At 36.7% G+C, this 27,500-nt stretch overlaps 1 protein-coding gene across 3 annotated transcripts in view; it reads left to right on the forward strand.

Annotated features, from left to right (window-relative positions):
* Positions 1-27,500, forward strand: part of sos1 (son of sevenless homolog 1) — a 53,291-nt gene that overhangs the window by 5,468 nt on the left and 20,323 nt on the right. For all 3 annotated transcript variants that reach the window (XR_014201942.1, XM_082155762.1, XM_082155763.1), the window contains exons 2-11: positions 3,883-4,008; positions 6,431-6,562; positions 8,060-8,224; positions 9,341-9,550; positions 10,661-10,804; positions 11,965-12,075; positions 13,994-14,092; positions 17,425-17,552; positions 21,457-21,748; positions 23,228-23,594. Coding sequence is in view for 2 of the 3 variants with exons in the window: in XM_082155762.1 (XP_082011888.1) it covers positions 3,883-4,008; positions 6,431-6,562; positions 8,060-8,224; positions 9,341-9,550; positions 10,661-10,804; positions 11,965-12,075; positions 13,994-14,092; positions 17,425-17,552; positions 21,457-21,748; positions 23,228-23,594 (1,774 nt within the window). In the remaining variant the exon portion in view is untranslated. The remainder of the gene's footprint in view (positions 1-3,882; positions 4,009-6,430; positions 6,563-8,059; positions 8,225-9,340; positions 9,551-10,660; positions 10,805-11,964; positions 12,076-13,993; positions 14,093-17,424; positions 17,553-21,456; positions 21,749-23,227; positions 23,595-27,500) is intronic.

Consider the following 27,500-nt stretch of genomic DNA (forward strand, 5'->3'; position numbering starts at 1 on the left):
GACAGACGGAGGAGCGTCTCTTTCCCGTCAGAGTCGATTCTAACTAAACCTCAGACCAGCAGAGACTCGTTTGAGCAATCACAGCTGATCAGAGCCAGAAGGGCTTCAGTTGCTTCCCTTTCCCTGAAGGCTTGTAGTGTTCGTCTTTTACAATCTCTGCCGGACTCAGTGTCAGAGGTTTGGTTTCTTCACGATGAGCACTAGAATGATTGACTTTAACGGCACTAGTGATGATGGTGTAGATTGTTATACTGGTTCCTGTGAGACTGTATGGGTGTGTGTGTGTGTGTGTATTTTACCATGTCGCAGCACAGATGCTTTAAAGAAGACAAATGCTCTTTTTAAAGTCTTGTTGTTTTCAGGCTCGACTAGAACTTGAATGTTGATTATTTTCCTCATATTCTCCATTGTTGCGGCTCCTCTCTTCCCAGTCTGTCAGTAACGCTCTGTTTACTTCCTGTCTCTATGAAGCCCCTCCTTCTTAAACCACACTGTGCTCTGATTGGTCGGCTGGAGCAGTGTGTTGTGATTGGTCGAGCGCTTCGAGTGTGTTTGGGAAATGTCCCGCCCCTTACCATAACCACCAGTTTAACACACTACTAACTAACTCAACCAGGCCCCGCCCCTTTATTCTGCGCATGAATTATTATAATGAGGAATATTGTGACGTGTTCGTTCCCGGAAGAAACTCAAGACTACAATGGAGGCGTTTCAGGAGTTCAGGAACACTGACACTGATATAGAGGAGAACTGGAGCTTCTTCATGATCGAACAGCAACATTACACACTAAAGAGAGATGATGAACATTAGGACCATTTTAAGTGGCTTCATGAATTGTAAATGAGAACAGGCTGACTGTGTGTGTTGCTGTTTTCACAGACTGTTCACACACACACACACACACACACACACACACACACACACTGTCAGCATACTGTACTGTGCATTCCCACTAAATACCAGCACGCCATAGTGCCGCCACAGGAATGCTGGGAATGAAGCGTCAGGCATGTGATCCAGGTCTGAAGCGCATGGGAACAGAAAGCAAAAGGAAAACGTCGACACTGAACTCTCTCTCTGTCGACACGTCTGCGCTTTCAGACGCGGATCAACAGCTCAGATTGTTTGTTGTCTTGCATCTTCACTAGTAGATCTAGTTGTTGCTCGTGAACTAAGGCTAATAGTCAGTCTCTACAGGTGCAGATCAGCTCTGGATTGACCAATCAGAAGACAGAACCAGAGCCGTGCGCACTTTATAATGTTCTGATGTCTTCAGAGGCTTTGATTTCATGTGGATTTGTTCAAAAAATATAAAATAATCAGTCAGTTATCAGCCAAACCCTTCTGAGCTCAAATATTTACTAAAATCCCTCTGAGATTTTAGTGATTTAAAAACACATTCACATGTTCACAGTTCTCTGATGTTGGCTAATGCTAGTCAACAAATAATATATTTCATCTTTTTTTAATAGGTGCTTTATTTTGATGAATTTTATTTTATAATAATTCACTTATTTATGACTAAATTAACTTTAAGTAAGTGTTTTTATTAGATTTATTTAAAATTTAACATTTTAAATAACATTTAACATTATTAATTTTATTTAATTTTTTTAACATTTGTTAACAACAAATATTTAACATTTTAATAATTTTTTTAGTTTTAGTAAGTTTTATTTTAATTGTTCCTATTTTAAAATAATGTAGTTAAATCTTACATTTGTATGATTTAACTTAACTGTTTTATTTTTAACTTTTAATAAGTGGTATTTCTAAAAAAAAAAGACTTAAATTTTTTAATTAGTACGTTTTATTTTAAGTTCTATTTTGAATGTATGTATATTTGAATTTAATTATTAGAAGGTTTTTTATTTTAAATTTATTTACTTATTTTAATTTTACATGTTTGATTGAATTAACTTACTTAATACTTAAAGTATTTTATTTTGTATTTTAAAAATACTTAATTTAATTTTAATAAGTTTTTTATTTTTAACTCTTTTAATAAGTGTGGCACTTTAAAAAAATATATTTTACTTTTTTAATGATTTAATTAGAAAGTTTTATTTTTAGTTCTCTTTTAAATGCATGTATATTTGAATTTAATTATTTGTAAGATTTATTTTAAAATGATTTAATTCTTTTAATTTTACATATTTGATTGAATTAACTTTTAATAAGTATTTTATTTTGATTGTTTTATTTTAAAATGATGTATTTTTAATATACATTTGTATCATTTAATTATAAGTAAGGTTTATTTAGATTATTTTATTTTTAAAATGATTTACTTATTTTAATTTTAAATATTTGATCAAACAACTTTTAATGATTAATTAATTAATTAATTATTTTTAAATGATTTAATTTAATTTAATATTTTTATGATGCACTTGTTAGTGTTTGCTCAGTTTGATCTTGATGAATCAGAGTTGTGTTACTGGCTGAGCTGTGCAGATGTTCTTGCCCCAGTAACCCGACCGTGTGTGTACTCGAGCGTCTGACGTCGTCACTACAGCGCCTGGATTCTGTACTGTGGTACAGCAGGGTAAAGTGTGTGTGTGTGTGTGTGTGTGTGTGTGTGTGAACGCAGGCCTGTACTAGCTGTGGTTTCTCAGAGTAAAATTCCTCTCATAACTGTGGAGAAATCGAGCGTTTTGTGCCGCTACTGAACATGCGATGGCATCATTAGCGCTGCTGATTCTGCATTTCTATGATCTACTGACAGATGCTTGAAGAGGCTTGTTGTGGTTTTAGATTGATTGACAGCTGTCCATCACTGCTGTGGTTTAGTTGGATTCGGTAGTTTGTGTTGAGGATTTCCCTGAATGTCACACAGAAACTCATTTACACACTGAGACTTGACATGAGGAACTGAGTGTGTGTGTGTGTGTGTGTGTGTGTGTGTGTGTGTGTGTGTGTGTGTGTGTGTGTCGTGAACGATGTCTCAACAGGAAGATGTCCTCAGGCAAGCTTCTCTAGAATACCCACAATCCCTCACATGCTGTATGTCTCTGGCTGTATTAGGCTGCGCTTTTAAAAATACCTCACTGTGGGAGCTGACGAATCTCTCACACACACACATTTTGGTGGGAGGGAGAATAAAGACACTCGTTATTTTAGTATCAGACTATTATAGGTTTTTTATGAAAATATATATAATTTTTGATTTTTTTTTTTTTGGATTTTATAGTTATTTTGGTGTAATTTTTGTATTAGTTTTTGTTTGTTTTGTTAGATTTAATATTATCAGTGTTGAATTTTTTCCAGGTTAGTTTTAGTTACTTAGTTGTTTTAGTACTTCATGTTAAACTAAATGAAAATGAGAAATGTTGAAAAAGTTGAATTTTTTTAATATATAATTTTATTTCTGTTAATGATTATTTTTATTTATTATAAGTAGATGTTGCTCAGATTGTTAAATTCCCCCTGTAGTCTGTAATTTTATCCCTTAAAACTCATCTTTGATCACTAAAATGACACATTTAAATGTCTTTTCCTTGAAAATAAATGTCTTTGTCTTAAAATATCTTGAATGTAACTCGACACCCTCGCCTCATTTAGTATGCGTGGTTCTATGAATATGCAAATGAGCCCCGCCTCCACTCACTCACTCAGCTCAGAGATCCACTGGTTGACGATCACACGTTGATCTGATTGGTTACAAGGTAGTTTGTGACGTCAGAAACACCAGCGATTTCAAAGCGTGTGTTTGAGACTGTCTTTGGTTCACTGCAGTTTTAAGGAGGAAATACTCAGCAATGCTGTCGACTTATGAACTTACACATGGTTTGTCTTACAGCATATTAAAACACCACATAGACACATAAAGAACATTAAACGCTGGGTTTTGACCACATGTTGATGTTTGTGTGTTTCAGGTGCTGAATCAGGTGCACCCGAAGCTGTCGTCCCAGCAGGAGGCGCTTCAGTACATCGAGGGCCTGATTCTGGTGCTGCTCAACACACTCTGTCAGGCACAACCGCGCACCGTTCAGGACGTCGAGGTGAACGCCGTCGCCATGACAACCGCCGCCAAAACGTTACAGGGATAGTTCACCCAAACATTTAAATTAGCCCATGATTTACTCGCCCTCAAGTCATCCTAGGTGTAGATGACATTCTTCTTTCAGACGAGTAGTTATATTAAAAAATGTCCTGGTGCTTCCAAGCTTTATAATGGCAGTGAACGACTGTTTCAGTTTTTAAGTCCATAAAAGTGCATCCATCCCTCATAAATAGATAGATGCACTTTTATGGACTTAAGGCGAGACACGGCAGGCAAAAACATCGTTTTTTTTTTACTGGCAAATTGAGAGATTTTTGGATATTTGTCTTCAATAACACGTCTTCTGTCAGACTTGTGGTGAAAAAAGTCTGAAATACACATTTAGGTCTTTATTTTACTACACTTTGTCTGTTCGCGTCTGTAGATTTCTCATAAATACAACAAAAGTTGGCGTTGTTAATCCTCCCGCTGCTCCGCGATCTCTGTCTGCTCCCTGTCATCACACACACCGCTGGAAAGCTCTCTCTCTCCTGTACAATGCTGTCGGATCCAAATATGGTCATTTCCTTTTTATCAGAAACCAATCGTGAAAGTAAAAGGGCTGAATGCGCAATCTCATTGGCTGATGATAAATCTTTAAAGCCCGTTTTCTCAAAATGACTTTTCTCTCATTCTCCAAGTCCGAAATCTCCACTTCAGTCGCTCCGATATACACCAAACTCTCCAGTCTTGTACCTAGTTATATTATGAAGACATTTACAGAGGGATTTGTAAATATATTATTCCTAGCCTGATTTATATAACAATTTATTCCAAAAAACATGGCGAAAATCAATTTTTTAAGACTATTGACAGTATATTCTGATTGACAGGATAACAAAAGTAGATATCCATAAATCCCTCTGTAATTATTTTCCCATCTAATATGTGAACACAATGAAAGAATTTTTAACCTGGCTTTATCCAATACTCAGATTTCGTTTTTTTATATATGCAAATTAGCGCATATTTAATTAGATATTGCCTAATTTGCATATTTAAACATTAAATTACAGAAAACTTTTAATAAAAATTTTTTCCCTCATCTAAATGTAGGTAATCAACTGGGAAAGTTTCATGGTGATATCTGCTAGTTAAATGTTTACCCTATTCACCTGTAGTGTCTCGCCTTAAGAACAGAAACGGCGACTATGTGACGCGGCGACAGTTCAGTCTCAAGAACATGCCAACAGAAATATTACAATTATATTTTGCATAAAGAAAATAGAGCATGTTTGTAGAATCATTATTATATTTTGACAGTTTCCTCACAATTAAGTACAATAACTCTCATGACCATATTTGTATTTAAATTAGTGTATATTATATTTGCATTAGGGCTGTGCAACGATTAATCGCATTCCAAAATAAAAGTTTGCGTTTAAATATTATTTAATTATTATTTAATAATTATATTTAAATATTATTTTAAATATTATATGTGTGTGTACTGTGTATAATTATTTTGTATACGTATAAACATGCATCTATATATTTAAGAAAAATTTGAGATTTAATTAAAATGTAATAAATTATATATATATATATATATATATATACAGTATTATATGCATGCAAATATTTCTTAAATATATACATGCATGTATATGTATTTATATATACAAAATAATTATACACAGTACACACACACATATATATATATATATATATTATGTAAACGCAAACTTTTATTTTGGAATTTGATTAATCGTTGCACAGCCCTAATTTGCATATACGCATTCATTGTACAACATTTATACTGTTGCTTAATTAAAAAAAAATTACTAATAAAAAGTGACAAATTAGTCTTTAAATTAGTCTTTTTTTTATTCTTGGGTGAAATATGAGCCGGATCTGAATCTGACAGACCACAAAATATGACAAACTCAGAGTTATGATGCAAGAAAGGCGTGTTGCTTGGAGACGCTGAGCATCATGGGACTCTTTATAACGCATATCTATCTTTTATTGTGTGACTGGCTTTAATGTGTTTCTTATTTCTGACTCCATGAGCGTTTCAGACGGCGTCCTGATCTTCACGAACTCACTGTGTGTTTTTGTGTGTTTGGTCATTGCTCACAGACGCCGGCTGTGAGATGGACAGGTGCTTTAGTTTGTGGTTAAGACCTCAACCACAGATCATGCTAAACCGGTTAGCTGGTTTATCATGGTCGGGTCCCTCAGTCCGCTTGTTCTCTGATCTTAGATATCATCATCTTCATCATCTTCACAGCCATCTTCATCTCTCTCTCGCATCGTACCGTGTGAAAGAATCGTGCTTCATCCCTCAGTCCTTTATCCTGTGACGCCCCACGTATAAACCCTGTTTGCTTGCTATTCCTGCTGGGTTCTCCATCTCACATGTGACTGTGGCTTTTTAGGAGCGTGTGCAGAGGAGTTTCCCGCACCCGATCGAGAAATGGGCCATCGCAGACGCTCAGGCTGCTATAGAGAAGAGGAAGAGGAGGAACCCGCTAGCCCTGCCGGTGGATAAGATCCATCCGCTCCTGAAGGTAATTCAGTTACACTGTGCCTTTAAATAATTCATGCGCAGAATAAAGGGGCGGGGCCTGGTTGAGTTAGTTAGTAGTGTGTTAAACTGGCGGTTATGGAAAGGGGCGGGACATTTCCAAAACACACTCGAAGCGCTCGACCAATCACAACACACTGCTCCGGCCGACCAATCAGAGCACAGTGTGCTTTTCAGAAGGACGGGCTTCATAGAGACAGGAAGTAAACAGAGCGTTACTGACAGACTGGGAAGAGAGGAGCCGCAACAATGGAGAATATGAGGAGAATAATGTCATAACTGGTTGGCATACAGTGTAAAGTCATCACAATCTATGAAGACAGATATTTGATATAGACGCTTCTGCCTCGGTTAGTCTTTCAGTTTTGATTGTTTTAATGTCTTTAATGTTTTAATCAGTTTGAATTTATTAATTAAATTGGCCATTTTTTGAGACGTAAGTGAATAGAAAATCAATAATTTACTAAATTGTAAAGTAAATTCAAAGAAATTCAACAGTCACACATTGAAGCAAATTTTCTGCGTCCTACAAATTAATATATTATAAAGACGTTTAACCCTGTAAAGCCTGAAATAATGGACAGAAAAATCTAATTTTTGACATGTGGACAAAATATAGTTAAAAAAAGCAAAAAATAAAATGCATATGTGTTTTTTTATTGAGTATCATATTAGATACATCAGGCTTTTATGGCTCATATAGGCTCATATAGTCTGATATAATATGGAGGAAAAAACAGCTCAATTTTATTCAAAACCTCAAACTGAGCAAAAATATGCTGATATTTAAAGTGAAGAAATTCTGATACTTGTAATGTAAGTCTATGAGATCTGAGATCAAAGCAGATACTTGCATAAAATGCATATAAATATTAGGTCTTAATAAGATATTTAAATGCTTAGTTTTATGATCTGTAGTTTTAAAACATATAATGCAGTGCAATACAATGATGATTGAAAGATGAACAAATAACCCTTCCTCAAAAGCCTTATGATCATATTTGATACTCGTGATTTTTATAATAAATGATGATTATAATTAAGTAAACCTGCTTCAGTCCAGCTGAAATATTAATAACAATATCAAAGTTATTCTTGCGTTTACTTGATAAAATCCGTGTAGATTTGACAGCAGAAAGACTCGTGAAGCTCGAGCTTTACAGTTTGGTGTTTAAAGTTTCTATGATCTTGTTGTGTTTTAATATTCTTGCTTTTTATGTTATTGTTTTATTTTAATCATTGCTTGCGCAGCACTTTAGTAAACCCTCAGTTATTTATAAATGAGTTGAGTCGGTGTCCTGTAGATGGCGCTGTTACTCCACACGCCAGAATCACTCCAGTCTGCAGTGTGTTTCACTGGCACCAATAATCACTTATTCTCTTATATAATTCTCTTAAATAATTGCTTTGCTCATTTGTGTTCATGTGTCCATCAAGCCTGAGTGAATGAACTGATCATGTGACGTGGTCTCTCCTGCAGGAGGTTCTGGGGTATAAAATCGACCACCAGGTGTCTGTGTACATCGTGGCGGTGCTGGAGTACATCTCTGCCGATATACTGAAGCTGGCGGGAAATTACGTACGAAACATTCGCCATTACGAGATCTCGCAGCAGGACATCACCGTGGCCATGTGTGCGGATAAGGTATGACATCACTGAACACCAGCCATGCTGTCCTTAACGAACTCCATGAAAAACATTTCTGTTAAATGACATCAAATAAACATTAGTAAACGAAAATGAAAAATGTTGCATTGGCAATAAACAAAAATGTTGCATGAGTTGAAACACTAAAATTATTAACTGGAAATAAATAATAATAAAATAAAAAAAATGAAACCTTAATTGCAAAACAATTTTTTTTTTTTTATAAAATGACAAAAGCACATAATGAAATGACTCAAACTTAACTAAAAATATAAAAAAATAAATAAAAATAAAGGCTAATTCAAAAAGGTTAGTAACACTGGGCCAAAAAAAAAAGAAAGTTGTATTTATTAATTAATTTGTCATTAAAAAAAGTGTATAAAATGTAATAAATATTTATAACAAATATTTTTAATATAATAAAAACAAATTCTGTGCTTGTTGGTAGGGCAGCAGTTTTGTGATTGTCAATATGACTATAAAATAATAATATTAATAATAATTAGTAGTAGTCGTACTATTATTACTAAATATAAATTAAGACATTTTACTTTAATATATTTTATTTTACAGTGACATATAACAAAAGAAAAATAATATAATAATTTTAATGTAGTATTAAATAATTGTATTTTACATTACAACTGTAAAATTACAATACTTATATCAATACCTATATTTAATATCAATATATAATATTAAATATTAAATATAATAAGTGTATATATATATATATATATATATATATATATATACACGTTTGAAAAATGAAGAGAATAAAAAATCAATAAACTAAATATTTCTATATATATATATATATATACTGTATATGCTTGCGTGAAAATAAACAGGAATTCGCTCTGAAACACTATGGATAATGTATTTAATTAAATCACATAAATTACACTAAGCCATATATCGGCATTTTGGTTTTATTTTATTTTTGTATTATTAACCGTGCAGCTCAAATTGAACACATCAAACGTCAACATTCAAGACAATAATCTCCACCCAGCACTTGCTCAAGCTCCGCCCCTGGTGCTCAAGCTCCGCCCCTGGTGCTCAAGCTCCGCCCCTGTTGTTTAATCTCCGCCCCTGTTGCTCTGGTTGCAGGTGCTGATGGACATGTTCCATCAGGTGGAGGAGGACATCAGTGTGTTTCCTCTGATGGACGAAGAGCCGTCGGCCTCAGAGGAACAGATGTACTATGATCTGGTGAAGGCCTTCATGGCCGAGGTACGACAGTATCTGAGGGACCTCAACCTCATCATCAAGGTGTTCCGCGAGCCCTTCAACTCCAACAACATGCTGTTCTCCTCTCACGTGAGTCTTCATCCTCATCATCCTCACACTCCTCTTCCTCATCCTCACACTCCTCACACTCCTCACACACTCCTCAACACACTCCTCACACTCCTCATCATCCTCACACTCTTCATCCTCACACTCCTCTTCATTCTCACTCTTCCTCCTCACACTCTTCTTCATCCTCACACTCTTCCTCATCCTCACACACTCCTCTTCATCCTCGCTCTCCTCTTCATCCTCGCTCTCCTCTTCCTCATCCACACACTCCTCTTCATCCTCACACTTCTTTTCTTCATCCTCACTGTACGTTCACACCGCCGCCGACTTGAGCTTCCAAAGTTACCGGAAGTCATTCATTTTCAATGGAAGCTGGCTTCTCTCAGCTGCAAGGAGCGTCAAATCCATCGGCGTCGCGTTTTGGGCGTTTTGAGCGTCAATCAGAAAGTTGAAAGTATCTCAACTTTATGGTAATGAGCTATGACGCGGTTCAGCGGCAAGCAGCGGCAAACGCCAGCAACCAATCGGAATATAGACGTCCTTCGCGCTGGCTGATTCCGGAGAAACATACGATGTAAACTTTCGTTCCTACCGAAACATTAGTTCCGAGAAAATGGAGGAGAAACTGATAATCGTTGTTGCTGGGTTTCCTATCATTTATGATATGACGTTATTTTCATATAGGGACCAGTTACAAAAGAGAGAGAGCCCCGGCCGCGCGCGCGCACTCACCTTCACTGTCTTCAAACAATACGTCTCGCTCTCTCTCCCTCGCGCATATTATAAATATTTTTTTTCCCGACCAAATGTGACCAAAACGGTTATAAAAATGCTGTCATTTTAAAAGGTTCCTAGTGTCAATGTATTGCTTGTTTTTTTTTCTGTTTACATTTCATGGTGTGACAGACTTCAGAGCGGCCAAAGCGTCAACAAGCTTCCCCGTACTTTTTTGACAAGCGTCCTTGACAGGGCGGCCAGAGCTTCTTTGCAGCTCAAGTCGGCGGCGGTGTGAACGTACAGTCACACTCCTCATCATCCTCACACTCATCATCCTCACACTCTTCTTCATCCTCACACTCCTCTTCTTCATCCTCACACTCCTATCTCCCTCTCTCTCTCTGCCTGTAGGATGTCGAGAACATCTTCAGTCGTATCGTGGACATCCATGAGGTGACGGTGAAGCTGCTCGGGTTAATCGAGGATACGGTGGAGATGACCGACGAGACGAGCCCTCATCCGCTGGTCGGCAGCTGTTTCGAAGACCTTGCTGAGGTGAGATGGGATAGATATATATATATATATATATATATACACACAAATATATATATATATATATATATATATATATATATACACACACATATATATATATATATATATATATATATACACATATATACACACACACACACACACACACACACACACACCATAATATGACTGTCTATAATTATTTTTGGTAAAGTGCAATGGCTACATTCAATGAAAATCAATTAAATATATTTTTTTTTCAAACAAACTGTGAAAATTTAATTAGTATAATTTATATTTTTTTAAAGAGTATTATAATTTATAATTAATTTAGATTTTTTTTTTTTTTACATTTTTAAATTAAAATAATATCAGTAATAATTGAATGAATTTATTTATAATTCATTTTTTATACATGTAATTAATAATAATAAAATGAATTATTTCTTAAATAATACTACTAATGTAAATTATTTGAAGGTAATTATATATATTTAATTTAACTACTGTATATTATAATTGTGTTATATATATATATATATATATATATATGTGTATATATATATATATATATATATATATATATATATATAAATAATTACTTAATTTCTTAATTTATAAGAAATTATCTTAATTTCTAAAACTTAAATAATGTAATTAATAATCTTAATTAAATTCATATTAATAATACTATATTTTAATATTTTTCTAATTTATAATAAATTATTTTCATTTTAAATAAATAAAACTAGTAATAACAGTAGTAATTTAATAATAATAAATATTTAATAATATAATTTACAATAAATATTTTTTAATTTAATCAATAATGTTTATTTTATTTAATATTATTTTCAATGATAATTAAATATTTTTCATATATATATATAAATTTCAGTTTTTTTAAGTAACTTTTATGTAAGATTTGATATTTGAAGTGTAGCGCATGTTATGTTTTGTGAGAGCGTCACCGATACGATCCTCCCAGAACACACTGGTGTCCGTTCCACCTCCACGCTTCACAGCGACTGACCCCGCGGCCTTTCTCACACACACACACACACACACACACACACACACACACACACACACGCTTGTTTTTCCTCGTGCCGTAACAATACAGGTCACGGCGGGCTGTGCTGCGGGTCATGTGTTAACTCTCGGGTGTTGGCCATTTTCAGGAGCTGGCCTTCGACCCCTACGAGACGTACGCACAGGACATCCTTCGCACCGGCTTCCACGAACACTTCCTCAGTCAGCTTTACAAACCCGGAGCCGCCATTTACCTGCAGGTCAGAGACTCACACAACACTGCAAAGCTCTTAGTTTACTTTACTTTACTTTAGTTCCTTTTGTGTCCACAAGTGGAAATTTGTCTTTGGCTTTTGGTAGGACACCAACACAACATAACAATATACATAAAAAATATAAGTAATACAATAACATTCGCATGCACATATGCATAGCCTACATATCCACCCCATACTCATATACCCTGGACCACAAAACCAGTCACATGGGTCATCTGAAAGCTGAATAAATAAGCTTTCCATTGATGTGTGGTTTGTTAGGATAGGACAATATTTGGTCGAGATACAACTATTGAACATCTGGAATCTGAGGATGCAAAAACATCGAAACATTGAGAAAATCTCCTTTAAAGTTGTTCATTTATGTTCACGATTGTGCAGCATTCACTCACACACATACATGTTTTATATATTTACGGTAGGAAATTTACTAAATATCTTCATGGAACATGATCTTTACTTAATGTCCTCATGATTTTTGGCATAAAAGAAAAATGGATAATTTTGACCCATACAATGTATAGTTGGCTATTGCCACAGATATACCCGTGCGACTCGCGACTGGTGACGTGATCCAGGGTCACACGTGACAATCGTCTCCTTGATGGGAACAACTGAAATTTAGAATGTAAGGGATGAGAAGAATCCTCTATGATAACCAATGCTTTTCTTTTAATAAATATATCTCATTCAGTAGTCTTTGTGTCTGAATGAGAGATATTTATTAAAAGTTAAACAAAAAGCATTGGTGAAACCATTTCAGCTGTGAATAAAGACAGAGCACGTGTCCAAAACAACGTCTAAAAGCTGCTGTGTGACGAGGTGTGCAGCAAACAAGCTAAAAAAAAACACAGAAATAAGTGTTTATAAGCTGTCGACCCCAAAAAACAAGCTTACTTACTTAGCTTACAGAAATATAATGTATAAAACTGACATTTGGAGATTTTACTTACCAGTGACTAAATTTTAACGGAACACATAGTGTATTTTCAGTGCATACTGAGTGTCAGGATCCCATTCATTACAGCTGATGCTTCACGTCTATCACCTGTATCCACTTTAGTGTCCCTACACCGTGTCCTAACAAGACGCGATGCGATTCCAGCGACAAATAATTTGTCTGTCCACACGCGACGCGACTGAGAGAGGTGTCAAAATCAATCAAAACCCACAGCCAATCAGAACAGCGTGTGGGCGGAGTCAGCCAATCAGAACAGCGTGTGGGCGGAGTCTCGCGGCACAAGAGAGTAATCTTGACGGCACTCACAAGAAAATGGATAAGGCTACATAATCAAATTCACAAATATTACACCATTTAAACATTATTAAAATACATAGGCTACTGAGTTACTAAAACAATCTTTGTCAAAGAATACACTAGTTTGTTCACAGTTTGAACGTTCTTGTTTCCATTTGTTTAATTTCAAGATCTGAGGTGAATTATCCACTGTTGCTTTTACAGCCACAAAGCTGGAGCACTAAATGATATTCAGAGTCACATGACACGCTTTTAACATTAAATAAAGCACATGAACAGCACCTGAGATTATCATCGCCACACTCGGTGTTTGGTGTTCCAGCGCGACGTCGCAGAGAAATAGAAACTATTTCTAAAATAGTATCGTTGCGTGTCGCCGTCGCGGCTGGTTAGGACACACACTCTGATTAACATGGAAAAGATGTATTTTGTCGCGTGTCGTGACGCTCGTTTCTTTGGGTTTTTTCGTCACACAGCAGCTTTAGACATTGTTTGTTCTTTATTATAAGTCAGAAATGACAGTGACTTCACTCAATACAAACTCAATGGAGACGATTGGCTTGGGGCGTGGTCTTCAGATTATGATGCGTGTCGCTCTGTCTCTATATGAATATGATCACATGATGTCTTTTGTGTTTTCAGTCTATCTGTGAAGGGTTCAAAGAAGCGGTACAGTATGTTTTACCGCGGTTACTCCTGACGCCCGTCTACCACTGTCTTCATTACTTCGAGATTTTAAAGGTGAGTGTCATTTCCCACAATGCACCATTTACTGATTTCAGCATTACTTCTGAAACCAAATAGAAGTGCAAAAATAGTTACTGTCTCCAAATGTACGGAAGCCCACAGAGGACATATGAAAAATTACAAAAAGCTCTATTTAACTAAATATTTTTAATTTCTACATTTAAAAAGGCTTAAGAGCATGAACACTTTCAAACACTACTCTGTAATGCAGGGTTTCCTCATGAGTTGATGAAAAGCTAATAATTAAATAATAGAAATGTAAATAATTTGAAAGTAAAATAAGATGCTTGTGATCATTATCATGACATTCAGAAAATCGTGAATATTATTAAAGTAAATATGTTCTTTCGAAGGGTTTCGTCTGACACACATCCTCTGGAATCGCTGCTGTAATGGATGATTGTGTTTTATTATTATTATTATTGCTGGGCCATTATTAATCACGATTAATCGCATCCAAAATAAAAGTTTGTGTTTACATAATATATGTGTGTGTACTGTGTATATAATTATTCTGTATATATAAATACACACATATGCATGTATATATTTAAGAAATATTTGCATGTATATACTGAGTATTTAATTTAGATTATATATCAATATTTTATATATAAATAACACCTTTTTCTTAAATCAGTCCCTCCAGTTTTCCGCGATTCCGCGATCGCTGAATACAACGCAAAATCAACAAAATGTCGCATTTTTTTGCGATCCTGCATAATTCCTAATTTAACCGCAAAATAATCACAAAAATGAAAAAGACCTCACAAAACATTAAATTATAATCACCCAATTGAAATATCTCTAGTTTAATTAAAGTTTCAATGCATTTGTACGTGGATACAGATGTTGCGGGAAAAGGGGAAACTCCTTTTCCTCGATTTACTGAAGCCTAAAATGTAAAACGCATTTGCAGCTGCACAGCTAGCACAGTGAGCGTCTGGCTCACTCATTGGCTGTGCTGCGGCAACTGCTCATCCAATGGCGCGGGCGCCTCTCGTCAGAGCCCGCCAAGGGGGCGTGGCCTTAGCCTATATTAGTCCCCGAAAAACACCATTTTAGCAGGTTTAACGACTGAAGCGACTTGCCAGGTTACTATAGTGCGGCCGGCTACGCAATACTCGTTCCCTACTCTCAGGGAACTGAGGTTACGATAGTAACCGAGTAGTTCCCTTTCGAACGGTCACTTCGTATTGCGTAGCAATACGCAGTGGGGACGCCATGCAAAACGCCATGCAAAACGCCGCACTATAAGTAACTGGTTGCCTACTGCAGCTCAGGACCTCTCAACTCAGGATTTACACACAGTTCTACAGTATAAATTACTACACCTGCTGTTAATATTTACATAGGTCAGGTAGAAAAATTGCCCATAGGTTGTTTTAAAAGTTAATTTGATGAGAATTTGATTAGACCAAAATAAACAAGCTTTATGCATTTTGTTAGTGATTTGTGTCATGTATGACTATAGTGCATCTGACATAATACTATTATGGTAAATGTGATGTCCTAATTATAAAATATAAAAATCGCACATTTTTTCACAAATTTCTGGAAATTACCACCACAAAATCAGTCATTTTGATCGCAAAAATCACACAAAGAAATCGTGAAATCCTGGAGGGACTGTTGAATATAACATGCATGTGTGTATTTATATATACAAAATTATTATACACGCCACAGACACATATGTGACCCTGGACCACAAAACCAGTCTTATGGGTAATTTCTTTTAAATTGAGATTTATACATCATCTGAAAGCTGAATACATAATCTTTCCATTGATGTATGGTTTGTTAGGATAGGACAATATTTGGCCAGGATACAACTATTTGAAAATCTGGAATCTGAGGGTACAGAGAAATCGAAATATTTAGAAAATCGCCTTTAAAGTTGTCCATTTCTATTGGCGATAGTGCTGCATCCATTCACAAAAATAAATGTTTTATATATTTATGGTGGGAAATTTACAAAATATCTTCATGGAACTCATCTTCACTTAATGTCCTAATGATTTTTGGCATAAAAGAAAAATCTATAATTTTGACCCATACAATGTTTTGTTGGCTATTGCCACAAATATACCCGTGCAACATAAGACTGGTTTTGTGATCCAGGGTCACATATATTATGTAAACACAAGCTTTTATTTTGGATGCGATTAATCGTAAGCATAGCACTAATTATGATATTAATTATTGAGCACATGCATGGCCTATATTTGCATGGGTCGGATCAGTACTTCTCTCCGGAGTCACACGGATCTGAACATGTGCCTTCAGAGAGCTTTAGCTTTACCGCTGCTCCAGGAGCTCCAGCGTTCCCAGCAGCCCTAAGCTGCTTTCCTGGATTCTTACGGGGGATTTATGGAGCAGAAATGAGCAAATCTCAGGCTGTAACGCGACACACAAGCCTCTCTTTCATTCTGAAGCGGCTGAAATGAGAAATGTCTGTTTGCACACATGACCTGATGAGATAAACACAGTGTTGTCGAGGTCCTGCACTACGACATCATCATCAACATGCAGACACTTTCACTGACCACTCAGAGATTTGAAGTTATTTCAAGTTTATATTTAAGTTAATGTAGATTTTTGGTTATTTTTTTTAATAATTCATCATTGTGTTATTCGCATGTTCTTTATTTACTTTCATTTTACATATTTAATTGCATTACAGGATTTAATTAATGTTTTATTTTGTTTGGTAAATTATGTATTATTTTACTTGCAGTTTTATAATTTAATATGTTTTTAGTAAGTGCTTTATTTTGATTGTTCGTATTTTAAAAAGTTTTATTTTAATTTTGCATTTTCATGATTTAGTCCTTTTAAATTTTTTATTTATTTTAAATGTTACATTATAATTTTATTTTATTTTGATTTGCTTTTATTTTACAATTCTTTTTTATTTTATATTTGAATGCTTACATTCATTTTAAGTCAGTGTATTATTTGTATTTGCTTTTATTCAAAAAATTTTTTTTGACATTTTTATTATTAAATAAAAAAAGATTACTTTTTTTTATTTTTATTATTATTTTTATTTTTTATTTAATTAATCTCTAGTAAGTAGTTTATTTTGATTTGCATTTATTTTGATTTATTTATTTTATTTAAATTGTACTTTTAAAAATAATGTATAATCATTTAATTTGACTTTTTTATGATATAATTCATTATTGGTGTTCTTTAACTCACGAACCCCAATTTTTGGGAAACGCTGGCTTAAAGCATCATTAAAATAGTCCAAGTCATGTACACACGACCCATGAACCCGTGAAGCCGTCTCACTGTGTGTCACTGTGTGTCCTCGACAGCAACTGGAGGAGAAGAGTGAGGATGAGGAGGATAAAGAGTGTCTGAAACAGGCCATCACAGCCTTACTGAACCTGCAGAGCAGCATGGAGCGCATCTGTTCCAAGAGCCTCGCCAAGAGACGCCTCAGGTACACACACACACACACACACACACACACACACACACACACACACACACACACACACTCTCCCACTCTCACACACACACACTCACACATAGACACACACAAATACACTCACACATACACAGACACACACTCTCACTCACTCTCTCACTCACTCTCTCACACACTCACTCTCTGTCACTTACTCCCTCACTCACTCACTCACTCACTCACTCACTCACTCACTCACTCACTCACTCACTCTCACTCACTCACTCTCTCATACACACACACACACACACACACACACACACACACTCACTCTCTCACACACTCTCTCACACACACACGCTCTCTCTCTCTCACTCACTCACTCACTCACTCACACACACTGGTCTCCACCCATCAGCCCCTCGTGTGTTTCCCTCTGACCCTGAAATAGCCAGTGATCGTGACGAGGGAGTGTGTGCGTGTGTGTGTGTGTGTGTGTTGCGTCAGGGTTTGGGCGGCTCTGCTATTGTTGTTCTCAGAGAGAGAGAGAGAATGAGGAGGAAAGCGGCCCTTCATCTGCTGAAGGACTCGGGGATCATGAGGATCTGACGTGTTCATGTCCCGTTGATCGCGTTTTAGCGGTTTTATGCGTTCGCGTATGTGGAAAGGATGGCGGCTCTTACGGTACGTGTGCTTTTGGAGAAATAAAGGCTCTTGCTGTTCACTTCTGTGCGCTTCAACCAGAACAAAGAATCGATCGTGATCGCCATCATCATCATCATCATCATCATCTGAGATGTTTCATGTTGTTGAAAAGTTGGGTAACTCGTTACAGTACGGTTTCATTAGTAACATGAACTAACAATGAAAAATACTTCGAAAGCATTTATTAATCTTAGTTATTGTTAATCTCAACTTTACTAATGCATTATTGAAATCAAATGTTGTTTCTGTTAATATTTATTTAATGGACCTGAGCTAACATAAACTAACAGTTGTACTAACCTTAACACAGATTAATAAATACTGTAACAAATGTGTTGCTCATTGTTAGTTGACCAACGTTAACTAATAGTTACTAAAGTTGATGTAATTAAGCTGAGTTGTACAATAAGGTCCTGTGAGTTAATGTTAGTTGATCCATTAACAATGAGCAATACATTTGTTACAGGTTTTATTAGTCTTTGTTTATGTTAGTTAATTAAAAAAACAGCTGTAAAGTTCATGTTAACTCAGGTTCGTTCTATAATAACTTTTTGATTTCAATAATGTATCAGTCAATTAACATTAACTAAGATTAATCAATGCTTTAGAATTATTTTTCATTGTTAGTTCATGGTAACTAACTTTAACAAATGAAACCTTCATATCAAAGACTTGTGATTTTTCCAACTGCAACTTTAGTTTGAGAGTCGAGTGATTTCACTGTAAACAAGCTCTTCGTTTTACAGACTTTAATATGTCTGAATGTGTTTACTTGCTGAAGTGTGTGGAAGGTTAAGGCTCGTTCACACGAAGGACAATAATGATAAAGATTTAGTTCTAAAAATGTAAGACAATAGCAGAGTCGACGTCACAATTTTAAAGATGTCATTGGAATCTCACGATAGAGCTGATGAATGATAAAAACACAGACAGCCAATAAGAATCCATCCTGATTCAAGCGTTTAAAGGTGCAGTGAGCAATTTCTGAGAAACTGTTGATATTTGAAATCACCAAAACAAACACGCCCCTATCCGACAGGACCACACCCCTAACTTTATAGCCCCGCCCCAAATTCACAAACATGCTATGCAACACAGGCTCCTCCCCCATCATAGTGGACACGCCCCTTACTGCTGATTGGCTGTAAGTGTGTTTTGGTGCTTGGTCTGGTCCACTCCCAGTGTTTCTTAGAGATCACTTACTGCACCTTTAAGTGCTTGACCTTTATAAAGCTGGATGGATTCTGATTGGCTGTCAGTGTTTTTATCGTTTTTTTATTTATTTACGTTTTGCGATTTCTGAGAAACTATTGATATTTGAAATCACCAAAACAAACATGGCCCTACCCAACAGGACCACACCCCTAACTTTATAGCCCCGCCCCAAATTCAGAAACATGCTATGCAACACAGGCTCCTCCCCCATCATAGTGGACACGCCCCTTACTGCTGATTGGCTGGTGTGTTTTGGTGCTCGGTCTGGTCCACTCCCTACAGCGTTTCTCAGAAATCGCTTACTGCACCTTTAAAGCGACAGACGACAAAACTAGAATAAACAACGCTGTCGTCCTCAGGTGTGGACGCTGATATAGTTATGATTATTGTTCTTGGTGTGAACAGGCCGTAATAGTGCAGTGTCGCTCGTCCGCAGTGTGTGGCGCTCTTCAGTGAGAGAGAGAGAGTCTGCCGTCTCAACACTCCTTCATCTGCTCTGACGTGACGCGCGTGTGCTCGCGTCTTCACAAAAACATTCAGAAGTAAGATGCTCTTCACTCTATAGAGAGTCTTTCACTAGTCCCTCCGTCTTCAACTCATTCATTCCCTCCATCCTGTGATTCGTAACACCTGAAAATCTGAAAATCAGAATGTCTTCTGGTAGAACAGTCAATCTGATGGTGTAGAAGTGTGTCTCTTTCAGGTCCTGGAGGGCTGTTCATCTTAAAGAGGACCTATTATTACTATTCAAAGTCTTGATGTTGTTTTCAGGCTCGACTAGAACTTGAATGTTAATTATTCTTCTCATATTCTCCATTGTTGCGGCTCCTCTCTTCCCAGTCTGTCAGTAATGCTCTGTTTACTTCCTGTCTCTATGAAGCCCCTCCTTCTGAAAAAGCACACTGTGCTCTGATTGGTCGGCTGGAGCAGTGTGTTGTGATTGGTCGAGCGCTTCGAGTGTGTTTGGGAAATGTCCCGCCCCTTTCCATAACCACCAGTTTAACACACTACTAACTAACTCAACCAGGCCCCGCCCCTTTATTCTGCGCATTAATTATTTAAATGAGGAATATTGTGACGTGTTCGTTCCCGGGAGAAACTAAAGACTACAATGGAGGCGTTTCAGGAGTTCAGGAACACTGACACTGATATACAGAACAACTCCCGCTCGAGGGACTTTGGAAGCTGATTGGACATTTAAATCATATGTTGATGGTTATGAGGAACTCCAGGACTTGGTTTTAGTCATCACTGATGTCGTGTGAAGAGCTGATTTATTTCCCTTCCCTACTGTTTACGTCAGCTTTAGTGGGATATTTGAATGTCTTTCATTACATTCTCCTTAATTAGTTATTGACACTTTCACAAATCGATTTGATTTGATTCACAAACTCTTGATTCTGATTGATTGATTGATAAATCTCTGAACTAAAGCTGTAAACTGAACCCTGTCGGACGGTAAATTACTTAAATATTGATGTATTCAAACATTCTTTCAATAATAAAGAGCAGGTTAAGTAACATATAATTAAAATGTAATATAGTGCATTTATTTATCAAAATGCTCCTCTCTAGCTAACTATCAAGTTTATGGGATTTTCTTAGGTAAATAATGTTACGCTGTTTTACTCTGAACGATTACATTAAACATGATTGATTTCAGTAACTCGTTCTGTATCTTTCAACGTAACTTGTTGTACAAACGTAACTTGTAGTAAAGAGGAAGAGATGATCGGTTCATCTGTCGGCACACATTAAAGAGCGTCAAAACGATATTTACTGTTGGAATTTTGTCATAAAACTGACTGAATTTGAAAGCTGAGATTTTGTTTCATATCATAAAAGGCACTGTTTGATTATTGGGTGGTACAAATAATGTTTTTGTTCACACATCTACTGAAATAAGCAGACTAAAAGATCTCGATATCGAGATCATCAAAATGAAAATCAGGTGAAGTCGATTAATCAATATTGTGATTTGATATCAACATTGTCTCCCCGTTGTTCTGTCACCCAGCGAGTCGGCGTGCCGCTTCTACAGTCAGCAGATGAAGGGCAAACATCTAGCCATCAAGAAGATGAATGAGATCCAGAGGAACATCGACGGCTGGGAGGGCAAAGACATCGGCCAGTGCTGTAATGAGTTCATCATGGAGGGAACGCTCACACGGGTGGGCGCCAAACACGAGCGCCACATATTCCTGTTCGACGGGCTGATGATCTGCTGCAAGTCCAACCACGGCCAGCCTCGTCTACCGGGAGCCAGTGTAGCCGAGTACCGTCTGAAGGAGAAGTTCTTCATGAGGAAGGTGGGTACTGATCGGCACATATGGGTTTTTTGACTGCCGGTGCCAATATGAAAGTTTGAGGCACTAATGTGGTTAATATGTGCTTTAGAAGTACTAATAAACAGCCAATATCATAGTTTTATGCATGCTAATATGCAACTAGTTAATAGTGAGAATTGGACCCTAAAGTTTTACCAAACATTTTATATTTTATACAAAATATATATTTTGCAAAATAATTTGCACTATAAAATCAAAGCCAAATGTATAAGCATGTTGTGTTCCAAATTTGAAGTTGATATCACAACAATTGGGTTTCCTGTGAGATTGTGTAGGCGCTGTACCAAAACTAGCCACCGGGTGACGTCCACATTCCATTAAAATTTTATTATGCATTCACCTTTCATAATTTAATACATTTCTGTCAGAATTGTTGTTGTGTTTGGCCGATACGTGTCGGAAGCAGTCTTTTATTTTGACATAATTATCGGACTTTTATTTTGACGGCGCATGAGCTTAGATGTTTATTAGTGTCTTCATTAGTTTACCCTTGTTGTATAACAGTTCTATCTCAAAGATTGGACAGAATATTCGACAAACTGATGAAGAAAGTGAACAGTATATGAAAAAAATTTGCTTTTGCCTTTCTATTATTAGTAATAGAAAGCTAAACCCTATAATAATTTTTTATATGCATCCTGTGAAAACCGTTTTGAAAATGGACATCGCATTACCATGGAAACGCAAATTTAAAACCTTTTTGCAGGCTCCTCCTCCTAGTGGTCGGTGTCATGTTTCATATTACTAAATTTTCTAATCTTGACTAAGCACATATAATTGGAAAGGTCTGAGCTTCAGGGTTCCATATTTGACTACTGTTTTGTGATAGAAGTCAAAATAAAAGTTTACTTTCGACATGTATCAGCCAAACAGAAAAACTCTCAGTTGCTCAGACACTGTCAAAATAAAAGTCCCGGTACTGTCAAAATAAAAGTCTGCTTTTGGCACATATTGGCCAAACAGAAAAACTCTCAGGCGTTCGACAGTCAAAATAAAAGTCTACTGCCGACATGGATCGGCCAAACAGAAAAACTCTCAGGCGCTCAGACACTGTCAAAATAAAAGTCTGCTTCTGACAAATATCACTCAAGCTTAAAAAGTCTCAGGCGCTCAGATACTGTCAAAATAAAAGTTTACTTCCGACATTTATCGGCCAAACAGAAAAACTCTCAGGTGCTCAGATGCTGTCAAAATAAAAGTCTGCTTTTGGCACATATTGGCCAAACAGATAAATTCTCAGCCACTGTCAAAATAAAAGTCTGCCTTTAACTCATATTGGCCAAACAGAAACTCTCAGGCGCTCAGACTCTGTCAAAATAAAAATCTGCTTCCAACTCTTTCAGTCAAACCTTAAAACTTATTGGCTGATGCGATGGTTAAAAAAATGCAGAATATCGGTCGACCAGTCCTGGATCTAAACGTCCACATGTTCTTCGACAGGTCCAGATCAACGACAAGGACGATAAGGAGGGCGAGTACCGGCACGCCTTCGAGATCATCCTGAAGGACGGGAACAGCGTGGTGTTTTCCGCCAAATCTGCGGAGGAGAAGAACGGCTGGATGGCGGCGCTGATCTCGCTGCAGTATCGCTCCACGCTCGAGCGTATGCTGGACACGGCCATGTTGCAGGAGGAGAAGGAGGAGCAGATGAGACTCCCCGGAGCCGAGGTGTACTGCTTCGCACAACCAGACTCCGAGGAGAACGTCGTGTTCGAGGAGAACGTCCAGTCCAAATCCGGCATTCCCATCATCAAAGCGGGAACGGTGCTGAAGCTCATCGAGAGGTTGACCTTCCACATGTACGCTGGTGAGTGACGTTCATACGACTGGTCAGTTTTTAAAAAGACACCAAGGCTGCGTTTATTTGATATAAAATATATTTTAATTGTTTTACGAAAAACAATTAAATATTATTATAATGTAAATCATCTGTTTTCTATGTGAATATATAGTAAAGTGTAATTTATTCCTGTGATCAAAGCTGAATTTTCAGCATCATTACTCCAGTCTTCAGTGTCACATGATCCTTCACAAATCATTCTAATATGATGATTTGATGCTCAAGAAACATTTATGATTATTATCAATGTTGAAAACTTTGTGGAAACTGTGATACATTTTATTTTTCAGGATTATTTGATGAATAGAAAGTTCAAAAGAACAGCATTTATTTGAAACGGAATCATTTGTAACATTATAAATGTCTTTTCTGTCACTTTTGATTAATGTTTCCTTGCTGAATAATTATATATTTTTTTTTTATATATATTTTTTAAAATCTTACTGGCCCCAAACTTTTGAGTGGTTGTGTATCACAGTTTCCACAAAATATTTATTTGTTAATTTAATCATTTTAGTTAATGTTAATTGCTACATTTTGCACCATTTAATGTAAAAAGTTGTATCTAGTTGATGCACTGTGTGAACTAACATGAACAAACAATTAGCAATTGTATTTTTATTAATTTACATTAGATTAGTAAATGCTGTAAAAGATATATTGCTCATGGTTAGTTCATGTTAACTAATGCATTAAGTGATGTTTTACAAAGTACACATTATTATAAAGTGTTACGCTAACAGTTTTAGCCTTTGAGGAACCAGCATTCACACGGTCCTGGAGAACCCGGATATACAGAAGTCAGAAAATTAATGCAATCTAAAAACGGCATGAGCTTTTTAATATTGAATATACATTTTGTTTGTTATGCTGAGCTCTGACATATTTTATTAGGTAGAAGTTGCAAGTAGAAATATTTGTAAAAAAAAAAAAACTTTAATCCTTCTCCAGTAAATCACAAACACCTGAAAAAGTCTTAGTGCTTTTGAATATTAGAATATTGATTATCTAGACTCAGTTTGACCCAAACTAGCACTGATATTCGGTTCTGTGTGTTTTTGCGTGATGTGGCGTGTTCTTTCACTGCTGGATTTTGTGCAGTTAGTCGTTAACACACACACACACACACACACACACACACACACACACACACACACACACACGCAGGGTGTTTACCAGCCACCGCTAATGCGCATTACTGATTTATTTCACAACCTCGAGAGTCTCGACAACAACAACTCCATCACAGTGAGCACAGAGACACGAGCACATCGCCTTCCTCAGCATCTGTAAATATTTGGACTTGTTTACGTCACGGATCTCAGTGTGACGACCCGCTGTGTTAGAGCCGATAACACAACTAGCACTGATAAGAGACAAAAACAACGGTTATTCTTGAACAAAGCACAAGTTCAGCTCCGTTATCTGTGCAATGTCCTTCCTGTGTGTGTGTGGGATAAACTCTAAACAGCTGATCAACTCTACCCAAATCACTCAAGCTCATGAAGGCAGAACAGTAACAAACTGTTAATGAGTCTATTAATAGAGCAGTGGTTCGTTACACACACACACACACACACACACACACACACACACACACACACACACACACACACACACACACACACACACACACACACACACACACACACACACACACACACACATACACACCGACCGCGGTTTATCTGCACATCTGAACTGCTAGGTTTGGGTTAGATGTATGAATCTGAACCTGTCAACAACATGTAGAACAATAGAAGTGTCTAGAGAAGATTTTTGTTTTTAATGACACTACAAGTTTTGATTAAACTATCAAAATATGAAGAAAAGATTTTATATTTTTCAAATATGAGGGAAAAATCGAAATCCTAAACTTGCTTAAGGTGTTTATCTGACAAAAATGATTGTGCAAAAAAGGCAAACTGCAGCTACAGGTTTTATTTTTAATGCACAGAAGAAGAAAAAACATTAATATTTCATTTTTTCTCCCTTATTTCTGCACGTGTTCATTTTTTCTTTATATGACAGGCTGGTCAAAAATTATGTATGTATATAAAATTATAAATTGATTGATCTATAAATAATATTATAATTTATATATAAATGTAACATATCATAAATCTATTATAAGAAAATATAATTAAATGTTTAAAAAACAAGATGTATAAGAAAATTATAAATTGATGGATTTATATACAATATTATAGTTTATATATAAATTGTAGATATAATTATATAAAAATATATTAACTATGATGATTAAGATCACATTTCACAAAAGATCACAGAAAAAATCATAGCTCGTTGTGCATCATGGTAGTTTAAAAATGGTCACATTGCAGTAAAGAAAATTACTTTTGCTGCGTCTGAAATCACATTAAAAAAAGTAATCACACGAAAAAAGTATATTCTATATAGTATGAATGTAATCCGGATGTACTAATATAATGTAGAGACATACGTGTATTATGATAATAACTGTCATAAACATGATCCTAACATCAGCTTCATCATAACACGCGTCTGCTGTTGGTTGGTTACGGGGTGAGTGTGACGTCACGTGTGTGTGTGTGTTCAGGTGAGATTGACGCAGATGTTCTGGGTCACTCTGGGTGTTTTCTGTCCACACACACACACACACACACACACACACACACAGACACACACCCCGATAAATTTCCTCCCGCAGAGACTCGGGGTAAATATAGCACCCAGTTTTCCACTGGAACCTCCAGCAAATACTGGTTTCTAATAAGGCAGAGGAAACAGAGTGTGTGTGTGTGAAGGGGAAAGGTGTGTCCCGTGCTGCTCATTTAGGGTGTGGATGAGGGTTAATGATCATTAGTGAGTGATATTGTGTGTGTGTGTGTGTGTGTGTGTGTGTGTGTGTGTGTGTGTGTGTGTGTGTGTGTGTGTGTGTGTGTGTGTGTGTGTGTGTGTGTGTGTGTGTGTGTGTGTGTGTGAACTTTCTCTCGGTCCCAGACACTAGGATCACAATCTGCAGGCCCTGAGTCTATTTTAGGTGTGTGTGTGTGTGTGTGTGTGTGTGTGTCTTGTGCGTCAGAGCCGTGAGTCTGTTTCCTGGCTAGAATAATTCCAGGCCGATTGTTTGGATTTGCTCACTGAGCTTCTATTGTTCCCTTCGGCCCGAACAGAACAGATCCATCAAACTCAAACCCTGAGTCCGTACAGACGCCACACACACACACACACACACACACACACACACACTCACACACGGCCGGAGACACTAACCAATAATAGAGCAATCGATTATTTTTGTACATTATTTAAGCACCCAAATTGTGTGAGTGTGTGTGTGAGTAAGTACGTCTGTTTGTGAGTGTGTGTGTGTGTGTGTGTGTGTGTGTGTGTGTGTGTGTGAGTGTGTGTTTCTGTTTGTGTGAGTGTGTGTGTGTCTGTTTGTGAGTGTCTGTATGGGAGTGTGTTTGTGTGTGTGTTTCTGTTTGTGTGTGTGTTTCTGTTTGTGTGTGTGTTTCTGTTTGTGTGTGTGTGTCTTTATGGGAGTGTTTCTGTTTGTGTGTGTGTTTCTGTGTGTGTGTGTGTGTGTGTGTCTGTTTGTGAGTGTCTGTATGGGAGTGTGTTTGTGTGTGTGTTTCTGTTAAAAAATCAACATGAAATGAGCTTGAAATCGAGGTGTTTGTAACTGATAGTGTGTAGCTGAGTGTAGTGTAGTGTGTAGCTGAGTGTAATGTAGTGTGTAGCTGAGTGTAATGTAGTGTGTAGCTGAGTGTAATGTAGTGTGTAGCTGAGTGTAATGTAGTGTGTAGCTGAGTGTAGTGTGTAGCTGAGTGTAGTGAGTAGCTGAGTGTAGTGAGTAGCTGAGTGTAATGTAGTGTGTAGCTGAGT

This window comes from Leuciscus leuciscus (assembly GCF_965113295.1).
Source record: "Leuciscus leuciscus genome assembly, chromosome: 23".
Taxonomy (NCBI): domain Eukaryota; kingdom Metazoa; phylum Chordata; class Actinopteri; order Cypriniformes; family Leuciscidae; genus Leuciscus; species Leuciscus leuciscus.